This window comes from Charadrius vociferus, unplaced genomic scaffold, assembly GCF_000708025.1.
Source record: "Charadrius vociferus isolate BGI_N301 unplaced genomic scaffold, ASM70802v2 scaffold235, whole genome shotgun sequence".
Lineage (NCBI taxonomy): Eukaryota > Metazoa > Chordata > Aves > Charadriiformes > Charadriidae > Charadrius > Charadrius vociferus.
In genome coordinates this window covers 1,856,952-1,868,114 of record NW_009648536.1, presented here as the reverse complement: position 1 = coordinate 1,868,114, position 11,163 = coordinate 1,856,952, and the positions used below count along the sequence as shown (strand labels likewise).

Below are 11,163 nucleotides of genomic sequence, written 5' to 3'. Positions count from 1 at the left end.
CCCACTGAAGCAACCTGGCTGGCAAGTTAAACAGTAACTATTTCAGATAAGATAGAAGGAAAAAATTAGATCATTAAATGCACTGTAAAATTGGCAATTCTTGAACTGTAGTTCTTCCATGTTAAGCAATTGTAAAACCTGTTTTTGAGTCCAAATATTGCCCTGTAACATGTGGCATTGTTCCTTAATTATCTAGGAAAATGATCTAATATTTGAATCCAATTTATGTGTAGATAGGAAGAGACTAGACATAAATGCTTTCAGATGGAACAGAACAGCATTCTGGTGCTCTGGAGATACCAGTTTCCTTCTTGTTAATTAAAACTAATCTGTAGTAGCGTGGCTTGGTTATTTGAAAAAGTTTCTTCGTATTTTTTCCTCTGCAAATTAGACTGGAGTCTGGCCTCTGAGACTCTTTAATTAACATTTAAGATTCAAGTTGTTCTAATTTTTTTTGATAGAGTCTGAACCTGTGCTGTATAAAGATCACATATGCCTCCTACATTTTATAAAGGTTCCATTTTGTTGGACAATAGCTCTTACTGTATTTCAAATTACCCCGTTTTCTAAGATCTCTCAGTATGTTGCTTTTGTTCAGTGATTTAGATTTGTTGTCTCCTGGCGCCTTTTAAATTGGATCCAGCTATTAGCAAAATACACTCTTTTTCCCTGAAGCTACTCTCCCATTCTGCAGACCAAAGGCTTAGTAAACTCTAGCTTTTTTCTCACTTTAATAAAGGCATGGTTTAAATTACTTGCTTTCTAAATCTTATTTGTAGACCTCAGAAGTAAAATATTTATTTTTTTGCTTGCATACATATGATTGAGAACATTAGCAAGCTAGATAATTACAATACAACATATGAAGCTTTCTGTGAGGATGTTTGCTTTAGGCTTGCCTGATCATTTATACGGGGCAGGAGAGAATAATATGGATTAGGCAAAGTAATTTATCACCTGGGTAAAAAAGATATTTTTTGCTTTAATTTAGAACTTGTTCAAAATAGTTGTTGTTCAAATACTGTTTCTCAGGTATGTCACTGGGAGTTTTTCTTTTGAAAGTCAAGGCACATATTCGATGCCTTAGATGGGTTTAGTCAGTCAGCTTCAAGCCCTGTTTCCCAAAAGGTCTTGGCCCAGGTCACTAAAACAAGGGGACTGTCTTAGAGCTGGACTATTAGTATATTTTATATAAGTATTTATTGCAGTTAAGTAATCTAATGCAACAGCTTGCGTTCTCTGAAGACAGACTAAGACAGCATAATTTTGGTTTCTTGCCATCTCCCATTGCGCTGTCAAAATACAGGTAATGTTTGAGTTGCAAATAATATTGTGCAATACTGTGTACTTTTAAACTGGAATTAAAAGATAGTATGAGACCACTGGAATTATTTGTATAAGCTGCTGCTCCTAAATTTGGGACTCTCTGCTATCTGATAGTAGCATCCCTTCAAGACATTTCATCTAGGTGCTGGCCACTGCTTATACATTGATGTAGTTGATATTTATGAAAATGTAAGAGCTGTTTTCCAAATTTCATACCTGAGACAGTGAGTGTTTCAGTGTCTTCCTGCCACCGAATTGTGCCTCAGAAATACGCTACTAATATGCGTAGTGTCTTGCAAAACTAACAGTAACAACCTTCGCTTAGCTTAAAATGCTGGTAGCAGAGAAGCCCGCACGAGCCGCAAAAGCAAGGTGGGAGGAAAGAACGATTTCCAGGCAATAAGGATCCATCCACGAGAAACCTGAGGTCCCAGCAGACCTCCGTCGCTCCCCCTGCCACCTCTCCCCATCCTCGGGAGTACCAGCCGTCAGTCGAGGGCTCGGAAGGACAGCTCTCAGCCTGGGATCGGAGGCTGAGAAAATAAATTGCGTTTCCAACTATGGCACGTGGGTTCCTGCAGCTGCCAAACCAGCAAAGTGTGTGTGGGTGGGTGGGCGGTTACAGGTGCTGCTTCAGGTCCAGACAAAGTTGTATGTGCTGTCTGCCAGCATTAACAGGAAGGATTGCTGTAAATTACTTTTCAGATTTAGTTTATATTGTTTATGGTGTAACCGGCCAAAACGACATATGGTGTGCATCTCTGAACCGTGCAGAAGAGCACAGAGAAATGTGCAGAGAGAAAACTGGGAGAGGACTAATGGATTCTTATTTTTGCCACTGAGTACTTGCTCCTGGGAGGAACAGCAAAGCCAAGAAGAGCATACACAGGATGCGGTATGGTTAGCTCAGTCCTACCACAAGCTACTTCGTTTTCAGAATTTCCTTTCAAGACTGGTTGTGCCTGTGCACATGACTCATTCATTAGGCTGTGAAGCTGTGGGGCCCGTTTTACTTTTCCTGCTCTAAGCATTGGATGAGACGTTGGGAACTGAGTATTTTTTTTTTTTTTCCATCCCTCTCTTATGTGAATAAAATTCTCATGTTTGTGGTATCAGCCTAGGGCGTGGATTATACTAGAAACATTACTTCTTTGTAGTGCATGTATCTGAGAAATGACTGCGTTGGCTTTAGCTGCAGTTTGTGTTACGCGGCCATCTACACACCGCGCTGCGTGGGAGCCGTGGGGGGCAGGAGGGAAACAATTACATATGTGTATATATATATATATATATATGTTCAGTCCAAGTAGTAACAAAGATTTCAGTGCCAGCATTGTGCAGGTCACCCCCTGCCCCTCTTTGACGCGGAGCCAGCCTCGGCGTCTCTGCTCAGCTCACTGGGGTCCCCGACCCAGACACACGGACACAGCAGAGCCGTCGGGGCCGGCCGCCCCGCTGCTTCCACCCGCGCTTCAGCAGCCAGGGGTGCTCCTGCACTTCGTTCTGCCACGAGAGCGTCTGGGGCTTTTTGGGAAAAACAGGAGGCAGAGGTGTAATCTGAGGATAACAGGCATGTGCCGCCCCGGCCCCAGCTGGCAAGGCGCCAGTGTTTTTGGATCTGGAAACGTGCCGGGATCTGTACTCGCCCTGGGAAAGAAGGAGAGGGGGGGGAAAGCAAAAGAGAGAAAGAAGAGTATGCCGTGCCCCAGATCTCATTCAACAAATAAGTATTTCCCTTTTAAGCGATTTGAAAGGAGATTTATTGCCAAGAACGGGAACCCTATGGGGGGAGGAACAATTAAGGAAATGGGCACAGCTTAATTGTTCCATGATTTCCAAAGTTGTTGGGATTCAGACGGTCAGGCTGTGATACAAATGTGAGGGAGACAAACACAACATCAGTGTGTGAGGAAGTAGGGCCACATGAACGCCTTCACAGGGAGAAGTTCTGTCCTGCTCTCCACGCAACTATTATGGTTGCACCAGAAAAGTGTTGTTGGGGACGAGGTGGCTTGTGTGCTGCACGAGCCAGGTCCTTGCTTCTTATTGAAAGTACTCAAAAAAGTAGGCCCTGAAGTCTCATGACCTCCTCCTTTAGGATCAATAAATATCTTAATAGCTGCAGGGGAAAAAGCAGCTTTACCAGGAGGTATGCAGAGAGCCCCATCCCAGAATACTTTATAAAGTGCTGTTGAAATACTCTCGCTGAAGGCACAGTTTGACATCTTGAGCAGACGTGGAAACTGAACTTGATTGCGTACCTCCTGGCTAAGTGCTGGAACTGCTCGGCCATGAGATGTAGAAGAGCAGTCATCACAGGAGAGGACCACTGACCCTTTATCCTCCTTGTGTTTCTCATACATGGTATAAGAATACATAGGGAATTTATTTTTTCTTAATATATGACAGAAGGTGCAAAATAAAGTGTGTCAGATGAAGACATACAACCTTTTAAATGTGGTTATATTCCGTATGGTAGACTAACCTTACAGATGAGAGGGGTGTATGTTTAATTTTTCAGCCTTGAAGGTTTGGTTCAGGCATGGGGCTGCTCAGTGCTATGAGAAACGCTCTGTAACAAAGCTGGATTTCCTGGGAAGATTTTACTGGTGAAATGTTTAGTGTCTCCAGGGAGAAGCAGCAGCTGGGTAGGGTTTTGAAGTTCCGCATTATGGATATGGGCATCTACAGCAAAGTGAGTTGAATCTTGGAAAGCTATTTACTTTTGTAGATTTAGCTCTGGTTCCACTTGCAGGAATCTTAACAGCTGTTATTTTGTCAGCAGAAAGCTTTAAGAGACAGCTTTCGTTCCCTATCATGCGTTGCATTGTGACTGTTCAGTATCTTGCGTGCTGCGAAAACACCACTCAGGCACAAAACCCCCTCAGGATTTTATTTCATTCATAAGCTGCGTTCAAACTATTTCATATAAGAGGTCAGCTGGAAGGAGATACCAGATACCCAAAAAGGACTCTTCCAGGATCTGTAAGCATTTATCACTTGTTGATTATGCTAATGGTATTAACATCTAATTACCTATGTCTGTGAGTTTTTTTCCTGAGATGTAAAATTGGCAAGGACTAGGATGACATGGAAAGTATTTCCAGATAACCTTATTTCCAAAAGCAACAATATATTAAGCGTGACTTTCTTCCCCTGCCTTTCTGGCTTCCATTCTCGAAGTTATCAGTAAATCTATCATTCAGAAAAAGGTTTGTGCTCGGTTACTTGATATGAGCACAATTTGGACTCAGTTTTGAAAAAATGTTAGAACTGCTAACATTTTACTCTTGCTGTGAAAGGTGTTTGTTATTAGGTGCCCTGTCTTTTGAAAAATGGTAAGAACAGAGGCTGAACCAGAAGGACCGGGAAGGTTTTATTGCACTTAACTGTTTTTCTTTAGGATCAGTGTTGAGCCACTAATGGAATGTAAAATATTAGGTTGATCACTGCCTACAGCTGAGGAAGCCTTACTGGAGAGTAAGATGATGCTTACACCACAAAAGCAGCTAAGAACAAAGTCAGAAATTTAAAGACAATGACAAAAAAACCCACGTGTAATTCATGTTTGCACTACTTAAAATATTTTTCAATCGCGATTTGCTTGAAATTTTCCTTACTTTTCATTACAGTACGTTAATAACTGGTTGTGTTAATGTGCATTTGGTAGAATAGCCTGGCTTTTTAAGTGTAGATGGATTTTAAACACTTTTCAAGGTGCTTAAACTCTATTACTGGCAAAGAAACGGTGGCAAAGCTACGTTTCATTTAACTGAAAGCTCCCTGTTTCATGGTTTTATAATCTGTTATCCTTTTGGTATGTATTTAGTATTGCTACAGAATTATATTTAAGCTTTTTTATCACTTGGAGTATACACTTACATAGGGGAAATTATCAATTATATCTTGTGGCTCTTCCAGATGTTGGCAGCGCTAATCTCCTCCCCCTCCCACCTTCTAACAGTATAAAAGAAATAACCTCTAGCCTAACTTAAAGGGAAAAAAAGTCAAGACTGGAAACAGTGGAGGTGAAGACGCTGCAGATCTGTACCTGGGTGTGGATTAGTTTCCTAACGTGGAACCAGGATTTTGTCTTTGGGTGTTCTGGGTTTCCAAAACTCAGGCTCACACACGCAGAGCGCTGCACCGACCAGTGTTGGAAGGCATCTGCCAGGGAAAAAAAAACCCAACCCACCAAAAAAACCCCAAACCCAACAACAACGACAAATCCAAACTGGTTAGAGATGTATTGTTTATCGACACTCACACAGATACAGTACAGTTTCCTTCCCCCCCACCCTTAATATTTTTTCTTTTCCCAAAGGTTCGTCATCGGTGGTGTGAACTTGTTGTTAAACACAAGTACGTGGCTGGGTATGGAGATGTTGAGAGATTTCTCAGAGAAGATCAGGTCAGTTACATTTAATTAGCATTTTCAAAGTAGTCAACTTTTTGACACCTTAGTGTGAAACTAAAGAATGATTTTAATATGTATTATTCCTGCAGTTTGTCAAAAGCTTAGGGGTGTATTCAGTTTTTGCCTCTTTTGCTCCTTTAACACTGTATTTTAAGGAAGTCATCTAGGGGTATTCAACCCCACCTAAGCATGCTCAGTGGAGAAATAGACTATATTCCCTCCTCTCCTTCCATTTTATGAAAGCCAGAGGGAGCAGTGACGCTAGAAAGATTCTTCTCAGCATTGATTTCTTTTGCAGGATGGCAAAGGCAAGTCTAGCTGTGAATATTAATGCGTGTAGATTTGAGCTAGGGGCAAAGCAGTCGGTGCTGTGGTGACTTCAGTTTTCAACACAACGTCCAGAAGGAGAAGCGTAGCACAACGATACACCTCCGGAGAATGCAGACCCCCCACGGTTAGGAAAATGATACCACAAGATTTTGAAGGCCTTAAAAGGGTGGCCATACATGGTGTTTTTACCATGGCTTTTTATCTAGGCCATTAGGAACTTACAATTCTAATAGTTGTACCTCTGCCTTGTTTTTTCTATTTCACTTTTATTTATTTTTATTCACTATATGAACTCTAAAGCAAGACATTCCCTGCTTAGGATGACTTACATATATTTAAGATGCATGTAAAAAATAGAAAGTGTTGCAAGATATGTCAAGGTCTAAGCAAGATATTAATGTCTTTACCTTTTATGTTGACAATGAACAAAGCCATTTACAGCCAATGAGGTTTTTGTGCTTTCAGGCAAAAACATTTTGTCACAGCACAATAAAGTTATTGCAGTCTCTTTCAGCAATTGATAGAGTACTATATGGGGGGAAGATTAAAAGAACATTATTTGTGAAATAAGGAGTTTATATGTTGTGTGTATTTTAATCGTATGAAAGGATGGAGATAACCACCAGCAGAAGCCTGGGGGAGGTGGGAAATCCTTGAGTTCATAAAACCAAACACACTGAATTGCATTATGTTTGGAACAGATACTATGCCAAATAAAGACTAACATTATCTGCAGCGCAGGGAAATAATTTTTGCAACTTTTTTTAATGGAGTCTTCAATATCTTTCATTTCATGTACTCCAGCAGTGCATGCAGTTTATGGCACAACCAGTTTCTGGAGTGATTACAACTGAAATCAGAGCAGTTGCATGTCCTTACTGATCATGAAAGACTTGGCTTTTTTTAAAGTCTGGGAAAAATGCAAATGTGACTATTTAAATCCTTTTCAGGACTATAAAAACCCAGTGTGTTTACTGCATGTTAATGTTTAGGCTTGAGGGGAAATTATTAATGCTGGATAGAGAAGGTATTTCCTATTTGTAATGAAATTCCAACATTTTGAAATTCTCTCTGAAAGTGAGTGGAGCCCGGCTCCAAGGTGGTGTGCGTACTTGGTATGGAGGCCAGACCCTGGTCCAGCTGCAGACCCTGGAAGTCCGAGTTCTTGGGTCTCTGGATGGAAGGAAGCACACATAGGGGATTGGCGAGGAGTCTGGCAGGTTTATACCACTCCAGGACTTTTTCCTTTAACTTCAGTCTCTGTTAAACTTTAAATTTCCCTTCTTGTTGAAGCTAATTTTTTTTAAAGGCTTACCAGGCAATGCTAGAAACTGTGAGGAATAGTATTAAAAATTGTGTTTTTTCAATGCTATCCAAATTTTTCCTCTCCTGCAACTGTCCAAACATTAAGCACAACTGTAAAAACCAGTGTGCTAAGCTGCTAATATTTTGTCACACGTGTAATCCTATTTTGATAAGTGCAGTTTAACGCTTACTGAATTCCTGTAATTAGGTGAAAAAAAATTATATAATCAGAAAAAATTGGCAGTCCCCAGTGTGTTTCCCATTAAGTTAGCCGGTGCTTTTTTTACCTGCCCAGAAGGGGCCCAGATCTCACCCCCAGCTACCCTGTTATCTTTCTTGATAGCCACTATGTCCAGAATGAGTAGTTAGGAAAAGCCTGCTGCCTTACCAAACCAGAATTTGTGCATCTTCAGCTATATCTCAAATGTAGAGAGAAGAGTCTGAAACACAGACCTGACCGCATTCAGTTGATGTCCTGTTACAGAATTGCCAAATGGGAATTTGAGAGTGTACCGTTTCGGTTGATGTCCTCTTTATTTGTGTGTGTGTGTGTGTATGTAAACATCCCAGTTGGAAAGAAAATGTGTATCCTGTTGAAGGAAAGACAAGATATTTTCTTAAGGGGCATTTGGAAATATTTCAGATATTGTATAAAAGAAAACGGATTTCAACCTGAAAAGTGGCAAGAAAAATGGAGTGAGAAAGCATTTTCTTCTCACGACATAATGTGCGCCTCTTATATTCATATCCTGTTCTTACGTACTCAATACAACACAGCGAAAACCATCCTTAGGCTAAAGAGATCCAGAGAAACCTACTTTTTGGGGGGAAGGGTAGGTGTTATAGAGTATATGGTATTTTCTGTGTTTTGGGTTGTTTGTTTTTGTTTGGTTTTAGTTAAATGCGTACTAGGAGGAGGTCAATGGAATGAAACCCAGCTAACTGGTCATTACTGGTGATAGGATGCCTGTGTCTTGTGTTCCTATTTCAGGCAATGGGTGTGTATCTCTATGGTGAATTAATGGTGAATGAAGACGTGAAACAACAAGAACTTGCACATAAATGCTTTGCTGCAGCAAGAGAACATATGGATGCGTCCTCAGCCAAAGTGGTGGCAGAGATGTTATTCTGAAGAGGTGATTTTTCTTTTTAAATTAAACACCCTGATTTTGTCTGAAACAGAAATAATATGCAGAGCTCACTAAATGTAGTAAACTTTGGCCATACCATACAGCTTGTGGCTGCTTAGCTTCAGAAGTAACTCTTGTTAAATATCTTGCCTTTTTTTTTTCTTTTTTTAAGCCCAGCTGCTGGAGCAGTGAGTTAGATACGTGTAGGCACTAGCTGGAGAGCATGGAGGATGGCTTTGTTGTAGACTTTGTAACAGACTGTACAAGAGGCAACTGTAAGTCCGAATGGCCAGAGAAGGCCAGGCTCCACCTGCAGTTGTTTCCCATTCTGTATTCTTAACTCTGCTTAAGGAAATTGCAGTTGTGCAAAGGGCATTTCTGTTTAACTGCATGTTGGCTTGATAGTCAGCACGGTCTTTGAAAAGAAACTGAGCCCACAGTGGAAGTACGAAGCTGTGCACTTGGAAGCAAATCTGAATCATGTGAGAACAAGCTGATAATTCAAATGTTTTTGTGTTAAGTGTAGTGAGGCCTTTGAAGACTGATTATGAGGTAAGAAGAGTAGCCTTAACATGAAGAAGCTGACTAATACATAATCTAGCTTGTTTCTGAACTTAATGGGGAGGAATCACCAGAGAAGAAGCAGAATTGCAAGAAATACTCATGAAATAAAGATTGCTGCAGGCTATAAACTAGTAATTTGCAAAGATATTCTCCGTTTCTCAGTCTATTTGAGTAGCCGGAGGTAACCTTACAGTGTTTGTACTTGCATGTTTAACACACAGCCAGTTAGGATTGGCATGAAGGTCTCTTCCACTACAGCATACCTCAGATTTTTGTTTAATGATATAACTCATCTGCCAGACTGATTGCCTTGGCTGTTCACATAACTTTACAGTTGATTTGTGGTATCAAAATTCAGGTGTCTCATTTCACAAAATCATCATTTTCTCATTGGTAATGAGCAGAAATCTTATTTTCTCCTGTTTGTGCATATAGCAGTACTCAATAGCAAGCTCCACTTGAATTTGAGGTGTTTACTTTATTTATATGAAATACAGCAGGTAGATATCATGAAAGAAAGTTTGTTTATGAACAGCCATGTTGTTCTTCTGTATAGGCAAGAACTGTGCCTGCCAAGAAAACTTTTTTTGGAAAAAGTGGGTTAAACTGTGGAGTGCCAGGATATCAGTTATGGGGTAGGAGATTCACCCTCTAAAACAGGTAGGGCTAAGAGACTTGCTTGTGTGCTCCCAGTTACCAAGGACCCACAGAAATTTGAGTTATGTTCAACAATTTTTACTCTGGCAGATAGATGCCTTCAAGTGTATGAACACCAGAAAAATGGAATCATAGAATATTCTAGGTTGGAAGGGACCTTTAAGATCATCAAGTCCAACCATCAGCCTAACACTGCCAAAACCCACCACTAAACCATGTCCCTCAGCACCACATGTACCTGTTTTTTAAATACCTCCAGGGATGGAGACTCCACTACTTCCCTGGGCAGCCTGTTCCAATGCTTAACAACCCTTTCTGTGAAGAACTTTTTGCTAATATCCATCCTAAACCTCCCCTGGCACAACTTGAGGGCATTTCCTCTTGTCCTATGGAGATGCAGTTTGTTCTGGTACTACTGTACTTTGAACTGTCTTCCTATAGTTCCTTCAATAATAAAATAAGAATCAAAATTTCTGCAAGCTTCTGGTGGTAAGTACCTACCACAGGAAAACTACATGGTATGTATGTGTTAGCAATAGTCTAGAATTGCCCGTTTGACTTTTCAGACAGACTAGAAGTGCATAGTGAGCTGTAACATAAGATCTAAAGATACTGTTATGAGAACAACACTCTGTGTGACTGCACAGCTTTCTTTTAATGTTGTGGCTGTTTGGGTTCCTGGCATGATGATTTGTGATTTAAGATTAAAATCACATTGCCAGGGATTACCACACAGCCATGACCACAGCTGCTAGTATGAAACTCACCTTAACTATCTGGTCTGTGCACAGCGTGGAATCCTCTCCATCCATTAAACAAAACCGAAAAAAAAAAAACCCCAAAAACCCAAAAACCAACCAAAAAAAAAGAGGAAAGCAGCAGATGCATCATGGAAGAACCTCATCCGATAATTAGCTATACCAAGACGGAGACCTCTCTGTCGAGGTGCAGAGCTTAGCTGATTGGTGAACAGTGATTGTTTCCCTCTTTGTTCACAGTGGCTAAGTTCTGCACCTGAGGAGAAGGGGAGAGGAGACTTTGCTTAATGTCAGCCTGCGCAGGGTGGAGAGCGTTTGCTGGCTGAGATGCCTTGCTGCTGAATGGGCAGACTTACAAGGAACACGTGTGTGCGAGACGCAGTATATCGAGCATAAGAGGCAGAGGTGACTTGGGGAGGACCAAAGACTCTTGGTTTTAGTTGAGAATAAACAATTCTCCTTAAGTTCTCGACCTGCCTGCAGAAGTAAGGCATCGCCTACAGTAATTTGGTTACCATGCTTTTCTAAAGGTCAGAGGAAATAAATGTTTGTGACTTTAAAACTGGAATTGTCTATAAAGCTTTGTTTTGTAGTCTTCTCTTTAACGGATGCTGTCTCTGCAGTTGTAGCTTAGCACTGTGCGTCGTTTGCAGGAAATGGTTGTTTCCGACTGGAG

At 40.9% G+C, this 11,163-nt stretch overlaps 1 protein-coding gene across 1 annotated transcript in view; it reads left to right on the top strand.

Annotated features, from left to right (window-relative positions):
- The window catches only part of LOC104287168 (chromosome unknown open reading frame, human C9orf3), a 221,923-nt gene extending 213,413 nt beyond the window's left edge, over positions 1-8,510 (top strand). The window contains 2 exon segments of the mRNA XM_009885835.1: positions 5,651-5,737; positions 8,370-8,510. Of these exon segments, the coding sequence (XP_009884137.1) occupies positions 5,651-5,737; positions 8,370-8,510 (228 nt within the window).
- Positions 8,511-11,163: the final 2,653 nt, after the last annotated feature.